Source organism: Schistocerca americana, chromosome 6 (genome assembly GCF_021461395.2).
Source record: "Schistocerca americana isolate TAMUIC-IGC-003095 chromosome 6, iqSchAmer2.1, whole genome shotgun sequence".
NCBI lineage: Eukaryota > Metazoa > Arthropoda > Insecta > Orthoptera > Acrididae > Schistocerca > Schistocerca americana.
Window position 1 is genome coordinate 14,493,703 of NC_060124.1, and position 27,502 is coordinate 14,521,204.

Consider the following 27,502-nt stretch of genomic DNA (forward strand, 5'->3'; position numbering starts at 1 on the left):
TGTTCGCACTGACGGCCCTTTGAACAGTGGACGTTACATTTCAGATGTGTTACGACTCGTGGCTCTACCCTTCGTTCGATTCCTGCGAAACCCTACATTTCAGCAGGACAATCCACGAAGGCATGTTGCAGGTCTTGTACGGGCCTTTCTGGATACAGAAAATGTTCGACTGCTTCCCTGGCCAGCACATTCTCCAGATCTCTCACCAATTGAAAACGTCTGGTCAATGGTGGTCGAGCGACTGGCTCGTTACAATACGCCAATCACTGCTCTTGACGAACTGTGGTATCGTGTTGAAGCTGCATGGGCAGCTGTACCTGTACACGCCATCCAAGCTCTGTTTGACTCAATGCCCAGGCGTATCAAGGCTGTTATTACGGCCAGAGGTGGTTGTTCTGAGTACTGATTTCTCAGGATTTATGCACCCAAATTGGTGAAAATTCAATCACATGTCAGTTCTAGTATAATATATTTGTCCAATGAATACCCGTTTATCATTTGCATTTCTTCTTGGTGTAGCAATTTTAATGGTCAGTAGTGTATGATCTCCAATCGAGATACATTGGCTCTCCTCTCACCGCTAGATAACCCGTGTAAAAAAATCACACTGCCCCAAGTACGGTAGACACGTAGCCACTAGGGCAACGTACAGTGGTATGAAATGTGGTGAGGGGGGGGGTGGCGCCGAAGGGGAGGGAGAAGGGACGAGGGAGTGAGCGAGAGGGGGGAGAGAGGAAGGGAGGGAGAGGGAGAGAGGAAGGGAGAGGGAGAGGGGGGGGAGAGAGAGAGAGAGAGAGAGAGAGAGAGAGAGAGAGAGAGAGAGACAGACTCACCTCTGCGACCCTCTCCAGCAGCGGCTGCAGCCAGTCGACGTTGCACTCGCAGTGGCTGTCCAGGAAGGTGAGCACCGGCGCCGTGGCCGCGTCTGCACCGCGCACCCGCGACCGCATCAGGCCTGCCACATGACGATGCGTCACTCTCCTCCTCCACACACTTCCTTCTCACATCGTAACACATTACAGTTGTCTTTGCGCAAACAAAATCATTCTTTACTTTTATACAGAACGCTTCCAAACAATTGAAACACAGTCGGGGTAGAAACCTCGCATCATTCGCTGCATGTATTCACACGTCTTGGACCATTAAAACAAACACTACAAGCCGACATTTCACGTAAGTCACATCCAATGAAAATCTGTAACGCAACCATCTATGTGGCGTGCTTATAATTATATATTATTTATATTTTACAACAATTAATCTGTAAAAAAAAAAACGCACCACATGTGACGAAAGCATGAAAACCGTCTGAAGATGAATCGTAATGATTCGAAACCGGTAACGGTACCTTTAGCATAAAGGAACTGAAAATAAAATTGTGGCTGCTTGCTGTCTCAACACCATCAACATTTAATTTCATGATATCTCTGTCATTAGTAGCGTATATTCGACAATAATGGGAACATCACTTTTCTCTTGGCATTTTGACACATGTAAATAATCTAACAGGGTAAACTAACATTTACATCTGTTGTTCGTAGAATACGATCACACACACACATATATATATATATATATATATATATATATATATATATATATATATGCGCGCGTCAGAGCGTTTACAAAAATGTATATCTCAGGTAACAGTCGCAACTGACATTATTGTTATCAATTATCTTGCTTTTATGAACAATAACTCTTACCTTCGCGTTTTTCATTCCTGAGTACGCGCACCTTCTGTATTTTAGCCAGCTCCTCTCCATCGGCCGCTGAAAGGAGAAACATCATCCAGTTAGACACATTTATACATTTCATACTCTGAATGGGAAAAAAATCACCTCCTTCAACACTATTTATGTTGGTTACATCAAAATTATTAACAAATTAACTGCACAAAAACACCACAAGATGTGAATACTTGAACATACATGCAGATTCTAGCCTAGTCTGCAAATCACGCTTTTGTAGTTGAACACGAACAGCAGCTGTGCAGAGTCCTCAGCGCGTTGCAAGCGTTAGTCGTGATCAGATCAGCGTCGGAGATACGTGAATTCGAAAGTGGGCAAATTGATGGTGCTCGTGTTGTGGGTGTTTAAATGACCAATGATGCCAAAGTGTATGGTGTTTGGTATTTCATGACGCACCATGTCTAAGATCTCTATGGCATACAAGGAAAGTCGGAAAACACCATCCGCTGAGTCACAACGTGGATAGAAGTATGTGTTGAGTACAGTTGTAAAACTGCTGTAGGCTACTGCAGTCTATCGTAAGTAACCTTAACACTACGGTAGTTTTCCTAGTAGCCTTGGCCAGTTACAATCGTACCCTCGTTACCTTTATGTTGGGTGTGTTGCATACCTATTAGGCGTTATCTCATTTCGATAGCTATGTCTGCATATGCCACCATTGTCTTACTAAATTCCCCTTCAAACAGAAGGCGGTTAATCATCTATAAACTGAGTGAGGATATATTAAGGGCTGGGTAACCTACAGAACGGTTTTGTTCTACATAATTGTCCTCCTGTCTGTTACTTAAAAACAACCAGTGTTTCTGCAAAATTCAAATTGACAGTGTCTCATTCGTGTTTTATTCGAAACTTTTTGACTTACAGCGTGAAACAGAGGGATGAGTTTATCATATAGCGCTAGAAAACTCTATTTCCTCAAAAAAAGTTTAAAAACCGCAAAACAAAAACATATCGAACAGCACTTTAATATTTCGTCCTGTTTACATCAAACATGTTTCTGTTATTCATAAACAACTTTGTACGTGTCAGTAAAAACAGGAAATTCTTTCCTTTGATTATGGTGAAGAACGTTCCGTTGACAAAAACTTACAATAATAATTATATAGATTTTTTTATATTTGTGCATGTGATCTGTACTTGCCTTTAAAGTAACTGTTTGGTTATATAAAAGGGCAGACGTTACGCGATCAACTAGTTTTTATTCCTTATAAAATACAACGTACCAATATTACCGTTTATCCTACCATTTACTACGTCATTTATGTAATGTATCAAAACTACTAGTTTTGGCAGAGCGCAAACCTAAAGGTAAGTGAATGTGACAGTCGCTCACTGAAGAGGAGAGAAGGGTTTCTGATCGCTATCCACCTCCATCACCGTTACCTGAAATTTTCATTATTTTGCAGGAAAGACGGGGTAGAATCCCTTAAAAAACATCACCATAAATGGTGTGGCTATTCACGATACATTCAATGCGAACGCACACTACGTCCAAACCCTTGTGGGCATCGGGTAAAGCCGCGAGCAATGACGATAATGAACAACGGACGCTAAATATGTAGCGTACGAGAAGTTGATAATTTGAGCTGGATGGTAAGTACCTTCGGATATCTGAAATGGTTAAAACGACCGCTCACATAAAGCAGGAAATCAGGGTTCGATTTCCGCTCCAGCACAAGTTTTCACTTGTCGCCACCAAATTTATTTCAATGATAAAGTCCAGCTGATATCTGTGTTTCACTTATGCCGTACGATTCATCGATATTAAACTATCATCTGAGACTATATTTCGTAGAAAACCTTACAGTCCAACATATGATTTCGAAAACTCTCCCTGATCGTGATATAATCCAGGTAGAATTTTCCTGCATCTTCTGGCCTTGCCAAGTACGTCTCCTCCTCTTTTGATTTATGAACAGTGTATTCATTATCACTAGCTGAAATATATTGCGGAAATCAATTACTCTTCTCTTTCATTCCTGCTACGAAGCCCATATTCTCCCTTAGCTCTTTCTTCTATCCTTTCCCTTACGACCACGTTTCAGTACCCCATGATTATTAGATTGTCATCACCCTTAACAGAATGAATAATCTGTTCAATATCGTCGTATACATTCTCTACCTCTTCATCTTCTGCTTGCGACGTCAGTATGTATACCTGAACTATTGTTGTCAGTGATTTGGTTTGCTGATGATTCTGACGATAACAACCCTATCCCTGAACTGTTCACAGTAACTACTCTCTGGCCTACCTTCCTATTGATAACGAGTTCTACTCCCTCAGTACTATTTTCTGTTGATATTAACCTACATTTTTCTGACTACACAGTGTGCCCCAGAAACGTTGTACAAACTCCGAGAGGTTGTAGAGGATGTCTTGAGGATCAAATCGAGGATCGGAACCTGCATCCGGAAACGTCATCCAACGACGCTACAGGGCGTCGAAGTTATAGGTGCCAGTGCCAGTGCCAGTAACTAGGTCACCCCTTCAGCAGCAAACAGGGCCCACAGGCGGAAGTCTCACAATGTTTTTTGTTAGTCAGTGATCACGACTCTGTTGCTTTAACGGATGACGGTTTCTGTCACGGGTTTCAATCCACAGTTTGTCTCCTGGCATCCTTGAAAGTCTTCATTCTTTCTCGGTACACACGAGAAAAATAAACCTGGATGGTAACCCCTGCATGCAGCCATCATCTACCAAGACAACACAGCACCGCATTCATAGGAGACAAGGCCTGTCTACGCAGCAGCTAGCTCCATCTTCTCCACTGACGATCGTGGCAGTCAGTCACGATCACTTAATAACCGTACAAAGTCACGTTTGCTGCCTAGGAAGTGGCCGGCGCCTTCAACTTCGATGCTCTGTGGCGTCGTTGAATCTGAACGAAACGGATTCCTACGCCACACTTATTCCTCAAGACACCCTTCACAATCCCCCGAAGTTCGTCGCAACATTTCTGGAACACCCTGTATTTTTATCTTATTTCCACTTCACTGATCTCTCCCCCCCCCCCCCCCCCGCCCCCCCCCCAAACCCAATATTGAGGGTGAGCCTTTACAGTTCCCTTTTCAACTTTCCTTGCTTCCCTACCACGTTCCAACTTCTGATATTCTATGCTCAACACGTAGAGTGTTACCCTTGGGTTGGTTATTCTATCTTGTTCCCATGGTCAAGTCTCGCTTGCAGTCCTCTCTGGGAAATTCGAACGTGGGCCTAAATTGGAGCCTCTTGCCAACAGGGAGATCATCAAGAGTTTTTTTATAATAGCTCACATGTCCTGTGGCTACACCTTATATGTCTAACAGTGCAGTTGTTTCTGTTGTCTTCTGTATCCTTATGCCGTTTATCATTGCGGATTTCCCGCCTTTTGAGTGTAATTTCCCACACTAAGGGAATGACAGTGTCCTGAACTTATTGTGTGCCCCTCCGCACTATTTTATAATGCCATGGGCAGAACGAGGACAACTTTTGTATAAAATTAAGGTTACGGGAAAGCTTGTTCCACTGGCGAATGACGGAAATGGGAAAGAAGACAAAGAGACATTTAAAGTTGTCTTCAAGCACAGAAAAAATAATGGACTTAAAAGGCCTTTTGCTGCACCGTAATTGAATCATGGTAGGTGATAGACGAGTAGAGGTATCGAGTGGTCCAGTCACTAACATATCGATGAAGAAAACAGGTGAAGAACACAAACCACTGAACCGATGATATCCTCGCTAATGGAGCACAAGCAGTACTAACGTGACCAAATACCCAAACGTTATATACCGGTCTCACACAAGCATCCACAGCTATCTCGAGTCGTCTGGAGTTTACACTACTTGTGTTTTGGTTGGTTGGTTTGGGGAAGGAGACCAGACAGCGAGGTCATCGGTCTCATCGGATTAGGGAAGGACGGGGAAGGAAGTCGGCCGTGCCCTTTGAAAGGAACCATCCCGGCATTTGCCTTGCAGCGATTTAGGGAAATCACGGAAAACCTAAATCAGGATGGCCGGACGCGGGATTGAACCGTCGTCCTCCCGAATGCGAGTCCAGTGTCTAACCACTGCGCCACCTCGCTCGGTACTACTTGTGTCATGTTGTACTAGATTACTGTGGTGGAAATTCGGGTGGAAATATTTTTCTACATTTTTAATAGCATTCAGAAAAGACAGTTTCTCTGCGTACTGTGACAGTTTGTTCTGCTCAGTTTTTACGGTCATCTAGCACAATGCTGATGTTATGTACAGTGTGCTGATATTTTATAGGGTACCATCAAGTAGCTACGTTCACTTATGGGATATGAGGGCCACTCACGACTTCTTGGGGTTTAATCTGAGATCACCTTTAGTTCCCATCTTCATACTAAAGAACGACCATCAGTTATCCCTGTCACGGCAGAAGTGATAATGTAAGGGGTGACTTTTAGATACAGCTCGACGTGACTGTTACAGGAAGCTTGATGTTCAACGAGAGCGGCAACGGTCTGATAACTGACCCCACAGGCAATCTTGAAAACACATTTTTCCAATATAAGCTCTCTAGCCCATAGACAACTCATTTACATCCACACCTAGTCATATGAGTGCACTGACTGAGAAAGTCAACAGTTCCATTTTCATATGCTGCATAGCGAAACCAAACGACGTGAAAGGCTTTACGAGTTTACACATGTTATCATAGTCACATTGACTAATGTAGTTTTAGTTTTAAAGGGGATTCCAAATCTGAATTATTTTCAGGAAAGTTATCACTCTCAAATGTTCATGAATAATTTACTCCAGCACTTTGGTACGCTAGGTAATACAATCGTCAGTCGGTACTCGCATGTTGGTTTTAGATTAAGATTCTTGTTTCTACGTCGAATTAAGCTACAATATACATATCCAAAATAAAACAACAGGGTCATATTGCCACGTTATAGACGTAATAGACATATTTTTGCCTAATAAGCGGCAATTCCAAGTATACAACCACTACGAAATCTGGGAGTGTGCTCCACTTACGATTGTCACTGAAGTCGTCGACAAGGATGATTTCCTTGATAAGGTGCTCTGGACTCCGATTCAGGACACTGTGAAAATAGAAACAGCATCATTAGAAAATTTATAGGTGCATTTTTCTAGCCTGGTTAGATTATAATAATAATAATAATAATAATCATGACTATAAAATAATAACATCATTTGCGTTATGAAACTTCGTAGCATTAGCAAATTGGGGTACCCTTGCACTTGGCGACATTAACAAAATCAGAAGACAAAATGATACTAGAATAAACCGATGGGAAAATACATCAAAAAAGTTTTGTGTCATTCCGGTTCCCAGAACTCTTGAAGTTGGACGATGACTGTGGATATTGTATCACAGACACAGTTCCTTCGGTTGTTCAGAGATGTCACTAAACCCGCCCAAAGATGTTAACAACCATACATGAGCAACGCCTGTTAGACGGAGGGGGCCAGAGAGCCGATCGGTTCCAACCATTCCACCAGGAAGGAGGTACACTGTTCGTCTTTAGTCCAACCATGCCTAGACGGTCAATACCGAGGTTCGATCGCGTCCGTATTGTTACTTTGCGCAAGGAAGGGCTCTCAACAAGGGCAGTGTCCAGGCGTCTCGGAGTGAACCAAAGCGATGTTGTTCGGACATTAAGGAGATACAGAGAGACAGGAACTGTGGATGACATGCCTCGCTCAGGCCGCACAAGTGCTACTACTGCAGTGGACGGCCGCTACCTACGGATTATGGCTAGGGGAACCCTGACAGCAACGCCACCATGTTGAATAATACTTTTCGTGCAACCACAGGACGTCGTGTTACGAATCAAACTGTGCGCAATAGGCTGCATGATGCGCAACTTCACTCCCGACGTCCATGGCGAGGTCCATCTTTGCAACCACGACACCACGCAGCGCGGTACAGATGGGCACAACAACATCCCGAATGGATTGCTCAGGACTGGCATCACGTTCTCTTCACCGATGAGTGTGGCGACCCGGTCAGGCTGAACGCCTTATACACACTGTCCAGCGCGTGCAGCAAGGTGGAGGTTCCCTGCTGTTTTGGGGTGGCAATATGTGGGGTCGCCGTAACAGCTGTACGATACGTGAATGCTATCTTCCGACCGATAGTGCAACCAAATCAGCAGGATACAGGATATTGGCGAGCCATTCATCTTCAGACGCCCCTCCCCTCCCCCCCTCCCCCTCCATCGTGCACGTCCTGTGAATGACTTCCTTCAGGTAAACGACATCGCTCGACTACAGTCACGAGCATGTTCTCCAGACACGAACCCTATCGAACATGCCTGGGATGGATTGAAATGTGCTGTTTATGGACGACGTGACCCACCAACTATTCTAAGGGATCTACGCCGAATCGCCGTTGAGGAGAGGGACAATCTGGACCAACTGTTCCTTGATGGGTGCCACGACGAATATAGGCATGCATCAGTTCAAGAGGACGTGCTACTGGGTATTAGAGGTACCGGTGTGTACAGCAATCTGGACCACCACCTCTGAAGGTCTCGCTGTATGATGGTACAACATGCAATGTGTGGTTTTCATGAGCAATAAAAAGGGCGGAAACGGTGTTTATGTTGATCTCCATTCCAATTTTCTCTACAGGTTCCGGAACGCTCGGAACCGAGGTGATGCAAAACTTTTTTTGATGTGTGTGTGAAGTACGAAAGAACAAAAAAAAGGAGGAATGGCATAGCCTTGCTGTTGGACAGCAAGAAAAATGGGTTATTTGACACGATGTAGGGGCAATCATAGAAGTGTTAGGGAACATTCATATTTTATGGTCAGTTGCAGCCAGTTTTTTCTGATTTATAGCTGTTGTGTGGTTGTTGAAGATCAATTTTGCTAACAAATAATCTGATGGTGGGGCTCAATATCCGAGCTGGACAGTCAAGATTAAAAATTACCCAGTGCGAGTTTTTATATGAAACTAGCGGAGGAAGTACGTTTTTACTAGTGGTGTGCGACACTTTGTTCCCACTCCTGATGTGATACGCTTCTACTTTTGCAAAGACAGGCTCTTGTTCTTTAAGACTGGCCAGAAACTTCTGCTGACTGTCACTCCAGAGTTTAGTAACGAGTGTAAACGATACCCATCAGAGTCGTAGCTGACAGATGCCTTGTAAAGACTACTCGTGTCGCACCGCCAACTGCCAACTCGCACAAGCTATATGAAAGTCAATCACAGTATCAATGCTTCGATCGCCACCTCGAAGATGAGGTGCTAATACATCTGCGTAAGTCAGACGGTTTGGTGCTAACGCAGACATCTGGGATTATTAAAAATATTTTTAAAGTGCTTTACTGACCGGCACATTCACGTAAAAACAGGAAATTATCGGTCTGAACCGTCACCAGCTATCCTCATACCATAAGAGGAGGCAGCAGTTCACATGTAAGCACGTTGAGAAATCTACACTGCCTTGCAAAATTTAATATATCAAAATATTCTACATGTCTCAAAGTCTTGCTTATATACAACCAGGAAAGTTACTAAGATACATTGATTTTAAAATATATGTATTATTGCTTTTGTTTCTTAGTTTATGAAGAAAAGGTATCGGTATTTATTGAAACAGTTCAAAGAAGTGCATTAATAAGCACTTTAAAGCACAACTCAAACAAACTTAGCTATGGTAAAAAAAAGATTATTCTTGTATAAAAAACAGCTATAATTTACCGTCACTACGCTCCTGAAAAAGTCGGCACATTCAGTCTTTTTTATTATTGACCGCAAATGTCACACCCAGCCGGCCTGTGTGGCCGAGCGGTTCTAGTCGCTTCAATCTGGAACCGCGCGATCGCTACGGTCCCAGGTTCGAATCCTGCCTCGGGCTGCAGCCACGGACTGTGCGGCTAGCACCGGAGGAGGTTCGAGGCCTCCCTCGGACATGGGTGTGTGTGATGTCCTTAGGTTAGTTAGGTTTAAGTAGTTCTGTTCTAGGGGACTGATGACCTCAGATGTTAAGTCCCATAGTGCTCAGAGCCATTTGAACAATTTTTTGTCACACCCAAGAGCAATTCCCTACTTCCTGTGTTACAATTTGCGAAGTAAAGGTGTATTAATTCTAATAAGCGATAGTAATTAATACCCATCAAAAAAATTACCTCCCAGTCCCCCAGACAAGAGGCTTCTTCAGTGTGTGGCTTCACGAAACGTACAGTCCAGTGTTGCTACCATATATTGTGATTAATACCGATCACAAGGCAGTAACTGATTGCATCCTACAAATGTTGTCCTTTAACAAAACAAAAATGTAATCAAAAACGGTGTTATATGTAGCACCGACAAAGTCTCATTGACTAAAATTTGTCATTGAAGATAGTTGACTCGCGCAATATTCCTACAATGTCAAGTTGCAGCATTCCTCACAAGCAGGTCACGAATTACAAAACTGATTTTAGCTGCAGTCTAAATATAATTTAAAAAGTTTCCAGCGCTTCTCTTAGAATACGTATTTCCATACACCCGCATTCTCTTGTCAGGATTTACAATCGTAACCTTGGGGGAATATACAGCTTCCAGTGCAGTATAAAGAGGGCAGGAAACACTGCGACTGACCTTACCACAGAACACAAGTTCCGCCGTTCGCTGTTTTATGTGCCGTTTCGGTCCCAAGTGATGCCACGCCTCACAGAACTTCTTTGTGTTCCCCCGATGGTAGTTCTCCCAACTTTTCCAGTTACGGTGAAAGGTCTCGCCGTGAATTTCTTTCCCGTAGCATCGGAGATGGTCTAGAACCGATGCGCAGTCGTGTCTTCAAGACGTGTGTGTGTTATTTCTTTACAATAAGCAGAGCAGCTGTAAATCATCCGTCGCAGATGGATTCTGATTCGTCTACTACGACATTTTGGTGCATTTTCATGTCCAGATGCTGAGATGTTCGCAACACGTTACAATATTCGTATCAAAATTTAACGGTACACGGAATTCACAAAATGCAGAACGTGAAAAGGGATCCACAGGAATCAACATGTCAGTGATGCATTTGGACTTAGTTTAAAATTAAGCATTGCCAGCTTGTCAAAACACTTTCCCTACGCCCAAAGGTAAATTATACATACAACTATATTTAACTACCTCTTATTCAGTACTTGAAGGGAAAGTAATCAGCAAAATTCTCACTTTAAAATTCTAGGATTTAAGGTACATATTCAGCCAGTATTATCCTGCGTAAGGCAAGTGTTCCTACCATTATCATATACAGTGTGCACCGCTTCTGTGCGTTCTTTTTCCCTAGAATTTTACACCCATTCGTCGGTTATTTTAAAAAACATTAAGAAAATTTGGCGACAGTGGTTAACAGCTCTCGTGACTCTCCTCTTCCCATTATAGCTGCAGTGGAAATATAATTTAAAAAGGTGGAGTTTAATCCCCCTGCGATTCCAGCAAAGGATGGTTGTAGTATGATTTTCCCTAAAGACATGCTTCACAGTAACGTTCGCCGCATACCATACTCTGATCTACAGCCACGTAGCTGTGCTTTGGCGATGGACGCAAACAAAACAACTTCAACTTCGTTTTTGAAGCAATCTATAATCATCCACATTTTCCAGGTAATTGACATAAGATTAACGGCTGCCGATCACCAGAACGAGGGTCCCATGTGCTATGTTGAGTGGCAAAACTACTTGTCTTATGGTCAATCTACCGAGGAAAATACGACTCTTTATATGACTCCGTAAGAGCCGGAATTTCTCGTATCTTTATAATCCTTACGCGAAATGTACGTTGGCAGCAACAGAATCGTTCTGCAGTCAGCTTAAAATGACGGTCCTCTAACTTTTCTCAGTACTTATTTAACTTACAAAGCCTGTTTCTTCAGACATTCATATCTGAAGGAACAGACATTGTAAGTTAATTAATTATTGTATGCTTCCACTGGTTCAAATGGCTCTGAGTACTATGGGACTTAACATCTGAGGTCACCAGTCCCCTAGACTTAGAACTACTTAAACCTAACTAACCTAAGGACATCACACACACCCATGCCCGAGACAGGAATCGAACCTGCGACCGTATCAGCAGCGCGGTTCCGGACTGAAGCGCCTAGAACCGCTCCGCCACAACGGCCGGTGCTTCTACTGGCAAAACGACAATCTTGTTTCATTGCAGTGTCATCTCCCTGTCGCGGGAATTACGTAAAGTGCGAGCACAAGGCGGTTGTAGACAGTGCGGGTGTGTGGATCGGTCTTGGAAGGTGCATGGGCAGCCGAAATGGTTAAGGCAAACGATGGCGATAAGCGGGAAAACCGGGTTCGAGTCCAGGTCTGGCACAACTTTTCATGTCACAAATAGATATTATATCTACACCTAATACAGCCGATGTCAAAGAATTCCCCTTTATCGAATAATTTTGTAATGTTTCTCAATAGAGTTTCGTCCAAAGAACGTCGGCTGCCCTCCAGGGAGCTCCATTTGAGTTCACGACGAATCTCTGTGAGACTCGCTTGCTGATTGAAATTACCAGCAACAAATCTAGCAGCCCGACTCTGAATTTCTTCCATAACTTCCTTTAATCCAACCTGGTGCGGGTCCCAAACACTCAAGCAGTTCTAAAGAACTGTCGCACTCGTGTTTTATAGGCGGTCTGCTTTATACACAAGCCGCATTGCGGGATTATTTTTCCTACTCCTCTGCATTAACAAAAATTTTTCTACATTTAGAGTTAGTTGCCGTTCATCACACCGACTAGAAATTTTGCCCAGGTCATCATGTATACTCCTACAGTCACTTAACTTCGACCTCTTACCATAAACCACATTATCAACAAACAGTCGCAGTTTGCTGCTCACCCAGTCAGTCAGATCATTTACGTATGTGGAAAATAAGAGCAGTCCTATCACCCCCCCCCCCCCCCTCCCCCAATGCTCTTGTCTCTCAGGAACATTGATGTCGATGGCAACGTACTGGGTACTACTACTTAAGTAAGTCTTCGAATCACTCACATACCTGGAAACGTGTTTCGCATGCTCGTACCTTCGTTAACAGTTTGCAGTGGGGGCGCGATGTCAAACGCCTTCCTGATATCTATTACCATGGACTCTGCCTGTTTCCCTTCATCCATGATTCGCAGCATATCATGCGAGAAAAGGACAACCTGAATTTTGCACGAGCGATGCTTTCTAGATCCGGGCTGATTTGTGGACAAAAGCTTCTCCGCCGGAAGCAAATTTTTTATATTCGAACCTAGAATATGTTCAAGAATTCTGCAGCAAACCGATGTTAAGGATAGAATTCGACATGAAATAAATTTGGAGAGGTCACTTTTAATTAATTTTCTTTATCATAAGGTTTTTTGAAATGAATTACTCATGTCGGCTGTGAAACAACCATGTTCAGAAGCTCTCACTCTAATGCACTGCAACAAGCCATAACTTGTAAAAATAAAACGTGCATTTTTACAGGGGGTCACCTGCGTTTCTTTCCAGTCACTTGCGATTGCTTGTTGTCCGTTTCGCCACAAGAAGACATTAAAGTTAACTGGCAATTGACGCTATTCGATAAGTTTTAACCAGTTGTACCTGTCCTGTCACCAACAGTATTACAAACTTTACGATACTTTCTGCACGCATTCATTTCAATAATCAAGACTGAAACAATTGGTGTGGCCGAGCGGTTCTAGGCGCTGCAGTCTGGAACCGTGTGACCGCTACGGTCACAGGTTCGAATCCTGCCTCGGGCATGGATGTGTGTGACGTCCTTAGGTTAGTTAGGTTTAAGTAGTTCTACGTTCTAGGAGACTGATGACCTCAGAAGTTAAGTCCCATAGTGCTCAGAGCCACTTGAACAATTTATTGAAACAATTACAGTTAGACAAAATTGGTAATTCGCCATGAAAAGTACCCGATGCGGGAAAATGGGGAATTCGCAGACAGAGTCGACACTGACGATGATGATGTGTGTGATCGCCGAAACACTGTGCCCAATGGACACTATGAACCAGCAGCACACCCTCTGAGCTCTTCAAGCGACAAATAACCTGGGAGAAATACATGGTCCAGCCACATTAATGTGACCACTGTCTACGATCGATGCCAAGGTGCAGTAACTACTCACAGTGGAGGGTATATAGGTATATAGAAGGTGTCGAAGGGGAGGGGGGGGGGGGGAGGTGGGAAACAGCGCAGTCATTGACGTATTGTGGAAACGGGGCGATGTATCTGACGTTCAAGAGGACATGACCACTGTCTTTCGCGCCAAGGAAGGAAGAAGTTATGAAATTACTAAGTTTTTAAACTACTCGCAGGCCGCCGTGGTCAAAGTATACCGTGTATGGCAAAATGGCGTTGTCCAAAAATGCCGCCGAGGTGGCTGTGCTCAACGAAGACGACAAAGATGGACAACGGTTGAGTAAATGCAAACGGGCGAACAGAATTGCAACTACTGAGCAACTATTCGCCCAAATGAGCCGAGGGCTCTCCTTAACGACCACTCAGCGAACGTCGCTGCGTGTGGACCTCCGCAGCACGCGCCTGGTTCACGCGCCCACGCTGACTGCTGCTCGTCGGCGACGGAGGATGGAACTTGCACGCCGGTACCACAACTGGACGTCCATTGATTGGCGACAGGTCGCCTTTTGAGATGAATCACGTTCTGTGCTCCATCTGACAGACGGCCTTGGGAGTGTACAACGCGAAAAGTCTGAAAGGAAAGGATGCAGGCCGGAAGACGGGAGATAATTTCGTGACATTCTCAGGGTGGTCTCGTCATTCTATCGCTTGCGCCTTTGTCCCGCATTTTGAGCGTGGTTGGCGTGGTTAAAGCGGATTTGGCATGTTAATTCGAAGGGGTGGCCGGATGCCCTTCCTGCCGCCACCCCGTACCCCCTGGGACGGAATCACAGTACCCCATCTGTCTGCGCCTAGTGGAAATCGTGGAAAAGTGCGGATGTGTTTCAAATGTCTGTGAGTCGCCTAACTGAGGCGGGACGTGTGGAGCAACCCGGTAGCTGGCCGGTGTGGCCGTGCGGTTCTAGGCGCTTGAGTCTGGAACCGCGTGACCGCTACGGTCGCAGGTTCGAATCCTGCCTGGGGCATGGATGTGTGTGATGTCCGTCGGTTAGTTAGGTTTAAGTAGTTCTAAGTTCTAGGGGACTGATGACCAAAGAAGTTAACTCCCATAGGGCTCAGACCCATTTGAACGATTTGAACCAACCCGGTATTCACCTAGAGGGATGTGGAAAACCGCCTAAAAACCACATCCAGGCTGGCCGCCACACCGGCCCTCGTCGTTAATCCGGCGGGCGGATTCGATCCGGGGCCGGCGCGCCTGCCCGAGTCCAGGAAGCAGCGCATTAGCGCTCTCGGCTAACCTGGCGGGTTGGGTGATCTCGTCTTTCTCAAGGACAAAATGGATGAACAGAAGTACGCCTCTATCCTTGGGGGCCATTTCCACTCCCAAATGCAGTATCTGTTTCCGCGGGAGTGTGGCATCTATCAGCAGGACAACGAAACGTGTCACGCAGCTCGCAGTGTATGTACATGGTTTCATCAACACAAGGATGAGTTTACCGTACTCATGGCCACCAAAGTCACCGTATTTAAGCCCAATCGAGAATAAGTGGTGTGCCATTTCTCTGGCGCGTTGCGTATCCGGCACTATCGATAGCGACTTGTATTTCTGTTTCCGTCTGGTTCGGCCTGCGCAAGCGCTGAGGCGGCTGCTGCCCTCTGGAGCGTTTTTCGCGGGGGACCGCGCGCGCTTGGCTCGGCAGTTGGATTCGCACCGAGCTGGTGGTATTTTGCCTTCCGCCCCCGCACGGAGGTGTGGTTTCGTTGTTGGCGGGCCTCGTTGATTTGGCCGTTGGGCGGTGTGGCGTGTTGGTCATGTGCTGCAGTAGACAACTGATGGATCACCGCAAGCGATCGCTCGAGGTTCTCCGCCTCTGAAACGGGGGCCACGATATCGCTTGGGTTTCCGCACCCAGGAGTTGTAAGGACTGCAGGACAGGATTTCTGTGCGTTTGCTCAGTACGGTCTGCGTGGCGGGGTTCGTTTCAACCCGAATCAGGGCGCGTGAGCACACCGGGTCCACGCAAAACACACACTGCCAAATAATTGCCACCGACAGATACGGCTGCCCCCCAGGCGGGGAAACGGAGGCGACGACCGGGTACACACCAGCAGGAAACTCGACCCCTAGAGTCCGGCCAAAACGATGTCACGCAGAAAATATAAACAATAGCTGAAGTAAGGTGAAACGCCCTGCAGTCCTTGCAACTCCTGGGTGCGGAAACCCAAGCGATATCGTGGCACCCTTTTCACAGGCGGAGAACCTCTAGCGATCGCGTGCGGTGATCCATCAGTTGTCCACTGCAGCACATCACCAACACGCCACACCGCCCAACGGCCAAATCAACGAGGCCCGCCAACAACGAGACCACACCTCCGTGCCGGGGCGGAACGCAAAATACCGGCAGCTCTGTGCGAATCCAACTGCTGAGCCGAGCGCGCGCGGCCCCCTGCGAAAAACGCTCCAGAGGGCAGCAGCCGCCTCAGCGCCTGCGCAGGCCATACCAGACAGAAACAGAAGTACAAGTCGCTATCGATAGTGCCGGATACGCAACGCGCCAGAGAAATGGCACGAGTGGGACCATCTCGATCGAGCTGTTCGCGCCTGGACGCTCACCCGAGAAATCTGCTAGCCCTAGCACTGGAGTTGACATGGCTCCAAATCCCTTCCAGAAATTCATTGATTATCTTCCTGCACGTTTCGCAACAGTTCGCGCTGCGGAAGGTGGTTATTCAGTCTTTTGCAAGGCTGTTACGTTAATGTGTCTGGACAGTGTAGACGAATCACAACAGGTGTCGCGTTTTTAACGTGGTAAGTGGGCAAATGTTGCCAGTTTCCAGTTTTGACAGTAGCGTCCTCGCCAGGCGACACGCGCGCAAGCTGCTAAGTAAGGCGCGGGCGCGGAGTGCCCTCCCGCCAGGGTACTAGGGCTGGCTAGCACTGTCGCTTCCCTCCCGTAGGAGCAGCGTCTGAGGAAGGCGGAGAGCGCTCGGCGGCTAAACTTGCTGCCCCCGAGGCGCGCCACGGAGTGGAGGCAAACCGCCCGTCCGTGTGCGAGAGTGAGTGTATGCGTGCGTGGGGCGTTCTGTTGCAGAGCGCCTGGCCTCCCGCAGCTGTCGTAATTAAAAGGAGCCAGGGCGGCGGGCGCAGGGCTCACTGCACGGACCGCTGCCAGGAGGCCCCTATCCTTACCCTTTTCCCGCCCCAGGCCTGTTTGTCCTCGCCTCGCTCTCACGGATAGCGTTACTCGCACACAGGGCACGGCTACACCCTTTCACAACGGCGCCACCCTCCCCTCCCTCCTCCCCCCCCCCCCTCACCTCACCCCTTTTCCAAATTTGCTCCGGGTCGCCGGTACCGTTGTTCCTTTTGTCGGGTCGAGCCACCGCTGGTATTTCTGCTTTCCTTGTTGTCCACCGCCTCCCCTTCCCCCCCTCCCCTTCTCTTTCTTTTTGTTGCCTTTTTTTCGCTCATTCCTTTCTCGTGCTGTTTGCGTCTGCGAGCTTGCTTTTTAATACCGCTGCCTCGTGGCACCGGGGATGAAAGGCGTTCGCTGTACGAGCAAGCGCGCCGGTAGTGGTGGTGTAAGTAACCGCAGCTGCAGGAAACTTTAATCATGCCGTCTGCCGTCAGATCATCTACCTCTCCTCACCCCCCCCCCCGCCCCACCCCAACTCATCCTCCATTAGACCACCCCCAATTTTCTGATTGTTACAAACTCGTTACGTTTCAATTCGTAATATCACTCTCCCTTGACGTCTAGGAACGCCACAATTTTTTTTGTTCTTTCTGTGGTTTCGAGGAGGGGAGAATAGTGCAGGGCAAGAAACTGCTCTTGAATTTTTAATTAGAATACCGCCTTGGAAAAAGAACGGACGTTAGAGGGGAAAAAAGGTAAAGAGAAAAAAAAATTACAGACTTCTTGGCGTTTATTGCAGTTTGGTTTACGACATTCGCAGCCTACATTTTTCTTTTTCCTTTCTTTATTTTTGCTCCTCCCTCGCCAATTTTCTGCAGTTAGCGTCGCCCTCTAACGACGCCTTGAGTGGTTTAATTAAAGCGGCGAGCGCGCACACACACACACACAAACACACACAACATCGTCAGCTCGTATAGAACCAGCACAAAAGACGGCGACCGCTGAGGCGCGAAGTACTCCAGGCCGGGTGGAGTGGAGAACAGGGGGATGGGGATTTGAGATGAGGGAAGAGACCTCGTGTTTTGCTCCGTAGCAGCGGCGGCGGGTTTTGTAGCGCGCAAGCTGCGCGAAGAAACTGCCAGATTGCTCCCAAGTACGTCGATCCGTGGTAGTAACAAGAACTTCAAAGATTTTGCTGTGTATTCGCTGCATATGACGGTTATGACACTGAGAACCACGGATGTCCAATGCAAGAACGTTTTGTACGACGAGTAACTGGCAGCACTTAGTTTTAAATTTTTGAGTGGGAACGTGTTTGACAAAATCCAAGCTGCCATCATTCTCATGGCTCCGTCTCATGGCGACACTTCGTCTACGAAATCCGACTTACAGAATCTTGACAGACTTGATTTTACATCCTGTAGTCTCTGAAGAAACTAAACAAATGGTCTGGAAATATTAATCGACAAAGCGAACCACAGTGCTTGGCCATGACGGGAACTAAGTTGATCAGTGCCTATGTTCAGTCACATTCCAGTAGCAGTAAGCATCGTTATTTCTGAATCCAAGCATGGAAAGTGACTGCAAAGCTACCTTTATGGGCATGAGAAGAGGTCATGCAACACTCAAGCAAAATGTTAAAAGTTGAGTAGGTCGACGAGTGCAAATTTTAGCAGAAGATAACGATGCTGATCGCATTGCCGCTCAAGTATGTAGGGAAAAAAATGTAAATATCAAAAATATTCCGCTGAAATGAGTACACGTGCTACTAGACAGCAATATCTATCTTATTATGAACAGTATAAAATAATACTAACTTTACAAAGCCTTTCACCGTTTGGATCTACAGCTCTTTTCTTTCTTTCCGTGTTTTCTGTTGAATTATAGGAAATATGTTTCTCCTTTTTGGAAACACACTGTTTTTTCACCCAGACATGTTTCTTCAGCTCCGTGCCATCATCAGCGGGTTTTTCTTACTGAAAACATAATTTAGGTTGTAAATGATCTAACAAAGTGAAGCCCAAAAAAGCTTTGGTTCGTTTTGCTTCTTACCGTGATTTTACATTATATGGTTTTGCAGAACGATCTCTATGGTGCCCTGCACTGACAGCTTGTCATCTGCAAACCAAATTACGTAAATGCGAATTTCATCAACACGTTTTGTTGTGACTGATCCTTAATAATAAATATATATGCAAAACATTTTCACACGCCGAAGTCACTTTTCTTAACAATCAAGGCATGTGTTAACTCGCCATGAAATTCAATTTTGCATCATTTGCTTAGCAGATGACATGCTATTAGTGCGGTAAACCATACAGTTGGTCCTGCAATACCATAGAATGTAAAATCACGGTAAGAAGTAAAAGGAACAAAAACTTTCTTTAGGCCTCACTCTGTTACATCAGCTACAACCTAAAATATGTTCACTTTTTACAGTGTTCAGTAAACAAAACCCACAGATGATAGCACAGAACTGCTGAAACATATTTAGGTAAAAAGAAAAAATAGTGCGGTTGTAAAAAGACAGAATCTGTACCCTATAGTTTACCAAACCTTTTATTACACAGAAACGGACTTCAAGACCAGCGAGGAAATTCTGAGAAAAGTTATTGTGTCAGTAACATTTTGTTTCAAAAGGTGCGCGAGTTAACGAGTAGCCATGAGTTCGTACGAGATTGTACATTTTCAAAATCAACATACTACATTAAATTTTAACCTGAAAATGTAGCCTCTGAATTAAGGCTCCGAGTGGTTTTATTCAAACGAATCATGGATTCATATACATTACACTTTCGTGTGTAACTGTTATCAAAGTGTGCGAAGGGTATTGTTAAATTGTGAACTCTGCAGGGCATTGGTGTGTACAGGTGTAGCGTGTGACGGTGCTTTACTCGTAAGGATGCTGGAGGATACGCTGTTGTTACATCTGCTCCCTGTTTCGCGAGCGTAAACACGACGGTGCTGCCACCATGCTCGGTCCCTCAGTTCGGTGTCCTGGGTACCAGTGATATTTCAATAACTCTTGCAAATGTCAAAGCTATACATGTTTTCCCTTCTGTGAGTGGTTTGATCGTATCAGTTCTTTATACGTTTATGTATTCTCAAAATAAGACAGAAAGTGTATGTACGAGGGTCGTTCAATAAGTAATGCAACCTTTTTTTCTGAAAACAGGTTGGTTTTATCGAGGATTCCAATACACCACATTATTCCCCAATCATTTGACTGCAAAACTCAATTTTTCAACATTCTCTCCGTTCAATGCAACGGTCTTACTCTAGTTTACCCGGAGGTTATTTGCCCGCATGGTACCATTCCACTGGTCTGTGGCGGAGGCAACGTCTTGCTGCATCAATAACTTCCGCATCATCCAAGTACTGATTCTCGCGGAGTGTACCCTTCATTGGTCCAAACAAATGGAAGTCGGAAGTTGCGAGATCGGGGCTGTAGGGAGGATGAGGAATAAAAGTCTAATGATGTTTTGTGTGCTCGCCCTCCGTTCTGATGGAGAAGGAGAAGATCGTCCGTCTTTTTATGGCGTCTAAGAAGCTGAAGTCGTTTCTTCAATTTTCTGAGGGTGGCTCAGTGTCTTCAGACTTTATGTCTTCAACTGACAGTCACTTCAGGGTTGATCTTTGCACCACGAGGAAGGACATCAAACAGATTAGCCCCCTTCAAACACCCAGGAGACTGTCGCCATAAGTTTACCTGCTGAGGGTGCGACTTTGCAATTTTTCTTCAGAGGAGAAGTGGTGTGGCGCCGCTCCATGGATTGCGTTTTGTTTCTGCTTCGAAGTGATGAGCGCATGATTCATCGCCTGTGACGATGTTCGACAGAAAAACCGTTACGATCAGCCCCGTAACGCGCAAGCATCTCCGCACAGATAGTCCTCCGTCTTCTGTTCGGCGCGAGGAGCGCAGCATGTACACATCTTTGGATACCCCAGCTTTGGACGAGTGTGTCAACATTACCAACAGAGACGTACAATTCTGCAGCGAGGCGATTTGTTTGACTGTGATCCGTCGGTCACCTCGAATGAGAGGGTCAGTACGTTCATACGTTGCAGGAGTCGCAGCTGTGAGCGCCGACAAGCACGCGAAAGATCGGATAGCAACGACTCACCATTCTTTTCTTCACTACCAGATATCCGTTGATATTCTGCGAGCGTCTGTGGTTTGCCGCGAAAACAAACTCAGTGACAGCTCTCTACTTGAAACGCACCTGCGTTACAGACGCCATTTTGAAGACTACGTATAGCGCCGCCACCAATCCGAACTCCATGAAACTATGGGGGCTGAAGCGGGAACATTCCATGTTGTCTCGCAACAAGTTCCGCATATTTCAGCCGAAATTGGCCGAGAAGAAAAAAACGTATTGCATTACATATTGAACGCCCCTCGTAAGAGGCACCGAACATCATCTGTGGTAAGTCCGCTCTATATCGTAAATAAGCTGCTATCAAGAGACAATTGCGGCGTGACATCTACATCTACATTTATACTCCGCAAGCCACCCAACGGTGTGTGGAGGAGGGCACTTCACGTGCCACTGTCATTACCTCCCTTTTCTGTTCCAGTCGCGTATGGTTCGCGGGAAGAACGACTGTCTGAAAGCCTCCGCGCGCGCTCGAATCTCTCTACTTTTACATTCGTGATCTCCTCGGGAGGTATAAGTAGGGGGAAGCAATATATTCGATACCTCATCCAGAAACGCACCCTCTCGAAACCTGGCGAGCAAGCTACACCACGATGCAGAGCGCCTCTCTTGCAGAGTCTGCCACTTGAGTTTGCTAAACTTCTTCGCAACGCTATCTCGGTTACCAAATAAACCTGTGACGAAACGCGCCGCTCTTCTTTGGATCTTCTCTATCTCCTCCGTCAACCCGATCTGGTACGGAGCCCACGCTGATGAGCAATACTCAAGTATAGGTCGAACGAGTGTTTTGTAAGCCACCTACTTTGTTGATGGACTACATTTTCTAAGGACTCTCCCAATGAATCTCAACCTGGTACCCGCCTTACCAACAATTAATTTTATATGATCATTCCACTTCAAATCGTTCCGCACGCATACTTCCAGATATTTTACAGAAGTAACTGCTACCAGTGTTTGTTCCACTATCATATAATCATACAATAAAGGATCCTTCTTTCTATGTATTCGCAATACATTACATTTGTCTATGTTAAGGGTCAGTTATCACTCCCTGCACCAAGTGCCTATCCGCTGCAGATCTTCCTGCATTTCGCTACAATTTTCTAATGGCTGGTTCAAATGGCTCTGAGCACTATGGGACTCAACTGCTGAGGTCATTAGTCCCCTAGAACTTAGAACTAGTTAAACCTAACTAACCTAAGGACATCACAAACATCCATGGCCGAGGCAGGATTCGAACCTGCGACCGTAGCGGTCTTGCGGTTCCAGACTGCAGCGCCTTTAACCGCACGGCCACTTCGGCCGGCAATTTTGTGATGCTGCAACTTCTCTGTATACTACAGCATCATCCGCGAAAAGGCGCATGGAACTTCCGACACTATCTACTAGGTCATTTATATATATATTGTGAAAAGCAATGGTCCCATAACACTCCCCTGTGGCACGTCAGAGGTTACTTTAACGTCTGTAGACGTCTCTCCATTGATAACAACATGCTGTGTTGTGTTTGCTAAAAACTCTTCAATCCAGCCACACAGCTGGTCTGATATTCCGTAGGCTCTTACTTTGTCAATCATGCGACAGTGCGGAACTGTATCGAACGTCTTCCGGAAGTCGAGGAAAATAGCATCTACCTGGTAGCCTGCATCTAATATTTTCTGGGTCTCATGAACAAATAAAGTGAGTTGGGTCTCACACGATCGCTGTTTCCGGAATCCATGTTGATTCCTACAGAGTAGATTCTGGGTTTCCAAAAACGACATGATACGCGAGCAAAAAACATGTTCTAAAATTCCACAACAGATCGACGTCAGAGATATAGGTCTATAGTTTCGCGCATCTGCTCGACGACCCTTCTTGAAGACTGGGACTACCTGTGCTCCTTTTCCAATCATTTGGAACCTTCCGATCCTACAGAGACCTGCGGTACACGGCTGTTAGAAGGGGGGCAAGTTCTTTCGCGTACTCTGTGTAGAATCGAATTGGTATCCCGTCAGGTTCAGTGGACTTTCCTCTGTTGAGTGATTCCAGTTGCTTTTCTATTCCTTGGACACTTATTTCGATGTCAGCCATTTTTTCGTTTGTGCAAGGATTTTGAGAAGGAACTGCAGAGCGGTCTTCCTCTGTGAAACAGCTTTGGAAAAAGGTGTTTAGTATTTCAGCTTTACTCGTGTCATCCTCTGTTTCAATGCCATCATCATCACGGAGTGTCTGGATATGCTGTTTCGAGCCAGTTACTGATTTAACGTAAGACCAGAACTTCGTAGGATTTTCTGTCAAGTCGGTACATAGAATTTTACTTCCGAATTCGCTGAACGCTTCACGCATAGCCCTCCTTACGGTAACTTTGACATCGTTTAGCTTCTGTTTGTCTGAGAGGTTTTGGGTGCATTTAAATTTGCAGTGAAGCTCTCTTTGCTTTCGCAGTAGTTTCCTAACTTTGTTGTTGAACCACGGTGGGTTTTTCCCGTCCCTCACAGTATTACTCGGCACGTACCTGTCTAAAACGCATTTTACGATTGCCTTGAACTTTTTCCATAAACATTCAACATTGTCAGTATCGGAACAGAAATTTTCGTTTTGATCTGTTAGGTAGTCTGAAATCTGCCTCCTATTACTCTTGCTAAACAGATAAACCTTCCTCCCTTTTTTCATATTCCTATTTACTTCCATATTCAGGGATGCTGCAACGGCCGTATGATCGCTGATTCCCTGTTCTGCGCTTACAGAGTTGAAAAGTTCGGGTCTGTTTGTTATCAGTAGGTCCAAGATGTTATCTCCAAGAGTCGGTTCTCTGTTTAATTGCTCGAGATAATTTTCTGATAGTGCACTCAGTATAATGTCACTCGATGCTCTGTCCCTACCACCCGTCCTAAACATTTGAGTGTCCCACTCTATATCTGGTAAATTGAAATCTCCACCTAAGACTATAACATGCTGAAGAAATTTATGTGAAATGTATTCCAGATTTTCTCTCAGTTGTTCTGCCACTAATGCTGCTGACTCAAGAGGTCGGTAAAAAGGAGCCAATTATTAACCTCGCTCGGTTGTTGAGTATAACTTCCACCCATAATAACTCACAGGAACTATCCACTTCTGTTTCACTGCAGGATAAACTACTACTAACAGCGACAAACACGCCACCACCGGTTGCATGCGATCTATCCTTTCTAAACACTATCTGTGCCTTTGTAAAAATTTCGGTAGACTTTACCTCTGGCTTCAGCCAGCTTTCCGTACCTATAACGATTTCAGCTTCGGTGCTTTCTATCAGCGCTTGAAGTTCCGGTACTTTACCAATGCAGCTTCGTCAGTTTACAATTACAATACCGATTGCTGCTTGGTCCCCGCATGTCCTGACTTTGCCCCGCACCCTTTGAGGCTGTTGCCCTTTCTGTAATTGCCCGAGGCCATCTAACCTAAAAAAACCGGCCAGTCCACGACACACAACCCCTGCTCATGCGTCTCCTTATGGTACTGCGTCTGGGTTGGTCTTCAGCAATGAAATCCACCCCTGTAGGTGAGAAAGGCACCCACACATGAGTGGCGCCACCATTACGTTTTGGGTGTGACTGCAGAAACTTGCAGCTCATCCGAGGAGTGGTTGTAGCCATAAGCAGCTGACAGGTGCCAAGGTGCTGGCACTCCGCTTGCAGTAACTGGGCTTCTCATGCATTTCCGAGGGGAGCCAGGCCCAGGACAGCAGTCTTGCCAAGGCGGATGTGGGGCACCCGCACGACAGGCTAAGCCGTTTCTACATCTCCAGGACATCCATTTGAATTTCTGGTCGTGGCTGGAAGCAGCGCTCACAAGTGAGCTCCTAACCCGTATAAACAGCCGCCAATTTTAGCAGCCTGGCAGCACTGGCTGCGACTAACAGGGCTATGCCAGGCGTCAGAGCGATATTGACGTCCATCTCTACGTCATGTTCCAGCACCGAGTCCTCTTTCCTGGACCTATTGCCTCTCCACCAGTGAGCTGCCTCCAGGGTCACTCCAGCAGCACTATCCTGGAGGGCTGCGGATCGAGATCGGAACAGCACATCTTCTGCGCTGGTATGGGTGCCGTGGGATCATACGCCGTTATTCCTAGGAGAGAGATCCTGCACTAGAGACTGACATCCCCTGCAAGTATCCTGACGGTCTCCTGTGCCACTGGAGGCTCTCGCAAGCAGCCGTGCAGCATCTAACTGGGACACGCCGCTGAGCGATCTCTACACGTCAATGTTCCTGGACCAGCATTCTTGGGCGCACCACAAGCTGTGCTCACCGCGATGCCACATAAACTCTCGTGAGTTTTCATAAAATATTTGATTTTTGATGCTTATATGAGGTGCCACCGGTCTGTACCAGCGGCACAACCCAACACTGCACAGAAGTGGCCCTTCACGCTACGTCCACTTCAGATTTCTCCTGAGTATTCCTAGCATGATTACACTGCCTGTCACGTACATAATGCGCTCCATATTTAGCAATTATATACAACCGCTCGCTCACAGGAAGTTCCGTACCTAAGGCCTGGAAAGTTGCTCAAGTCACACCAATACCCAAAAAGGGAAGTAGGAGTAGTCCGCTGAATTACAGGCCCATATCGCCAACGTCGATTTGCAGTAGGGTTTTGGAACATATACTGTATTCAAACATTATGATGTACCTCGAAGAAAACGATTTACTGACACATAGTACGGATTCAGATAATATCGTTCTTGCGGAACACAACTACCTCTTTATACTCATCAAGTAATGCTATCAACAGGGGAAGTCAAACTGACTCCATATTTTTAGATTTTCAGAAGGCTTTCGACATCGTTCCTCACAAGCGTCTTCTAACCAAACTGTGTGCCTATGGAATATCGCCTCAGTTGTGCGACTGGATTCGTGATTTCCTGTCAAAAAGGTCACAGTTCGTAGTAATAGACGGACAGTCATCGAGTAAAACAGAAGTAATATCCGGCGTTCCCCAAGGAAGTGTTATAGGCTCTCTATTGTTCGTGATATATATTAACGACGTAGCCGTCCTAGATTGTTTGCAGATGATGATGTCATTTACCGTCTTCTAAAGTCATCAGATGACCAAAATGAATTGCAAAATGATTTAGATAAGACGTCTGTGTGGTGTGAAAAGTGGTAATTCGCCCTGAATAAAGAAATGTGTGAAGTTACTCACATCAGTACTAAAAGAAATCTGCTAAATTTCGATTACACGACAAGTCACACAAATATGAAGGCTGTAAATTCAACTAAATACTTAGGGATTACAATTACAAATAACCTAAGTTGGAACGATCACATAGATAATGTTGTGGGTAGAGCAAACCAGAGACTGCGATTCATTGGCAGAACACTTAGAATGCGCAACAGATCTACTAAAGAGAATTCTTGTCCACCCTATTCGGGAGTATTCCTGTGCGGTGTGGGATCCGTATCAGGTTGGACTGACAGATGATATTGAAAAGGTTCAAAGAGGGGTGGCTCTTTCTGTATTATCGCGAAATAGGGGAGGTAGTGCCACAGCCATGATACGTGAATTGGGGTGGCAATCATTAAAACAAAGGGGTTTTTCGTTGAGACGGGATATTCTCATGAAATTTCAATCACAAGTTTTCTCCTGCGATTGCGAAAACTTTCTGTTGGCACCCACCTACATATGGAGAAATGAGCATCACTACAAAATAAGAGAAATCAGGGCTCGCACAGAAAAATTTAAGTGCTCGTTTTTCCCGCGCGCCGTTCGAGAGTGGAAACTGTAAAGACACAGCTTGAAGGTGGTTCATTGAACGCCAGGCACTTAATTGTGAATAGCAGAGTAATCACGTAGATGTAGATGTATTTCATGCCTGGGTCTGGCGTTCTTGGTGTCACTCTCCTTGAAATTTTGTCCGATTATTCGTGGTAAATTTTGTAGAGTTAATTGCACTTTTCTCCCAAACACAGACGATTTCAACATTTTCTAAAACATTTGCAAAGTGTTTGAAATTTCTAGTATGATTCTCATTTTGATATTTTTAGTACACACTTGGATACCAGGCTACATTTTAATCTATTGGATCCCATATTTGTTCTCTTGAAATGTGATTCCGTTTATGAAAACGTGAGTGATTCGTAAAGTCGACAACAGAGGTCTCACTTGCAGCCACCGCGAATGTCATAGTGTAACTAGTATAATTGAAACTAAGACAGTATCACTATATCTTTTTTTTGACAAGTAATAAAAGTTTGAAATTATGAAATTACTATGACATTATACAAGATTGTTTGGCGGAAACCGACATGAACTAAAAATTTGCCGCAGTCTCGTTTGACAAGATCATCCCTGATGCGTCTTTCAATGGTTCCTCTAACGATGCATTCGGACGCTTGTTAATTGGTTGGTTGGTTTGTTTCGGGGAGGGGACCAAACAGCTAGGTCATCGGTTCCATCAGATTAGGGAAGAAC

At 45.6% G+C, this 27,502-nt stretch overlaps 1 protein-coding gene across 1 annotated transcript in view; it reads right to left on the reverse strand.

The window, feature by feature from the left end:
* The window catches only part of LOC124619294 (polypeptide N-acetylgalactosaminyltransferase 2-like), a 189,984-nt gene that overhangs the window by 50,817 nt on the left and 111,665 nt on the right, over nt 1-27,502 (reverse strand). Inside the window, exons 3-5 of the mRNA XM_047145567.1 lie at nt 6,739-6,806; nt 1,707-1,772; nt 834-955 (exon numbers count right to left, since the gene is read on the reverse strand). Coding sequence (XP_047001523.1) covers nt 834-955; nt 1,707-1,772; nt 6,739-6,806 — 256 coding nt within the window. The remainder of the gene's footprint in view (nt 1-833; nt 956-1,706; nt 1,773-6,738; nt 6,807-27,502) is intronic.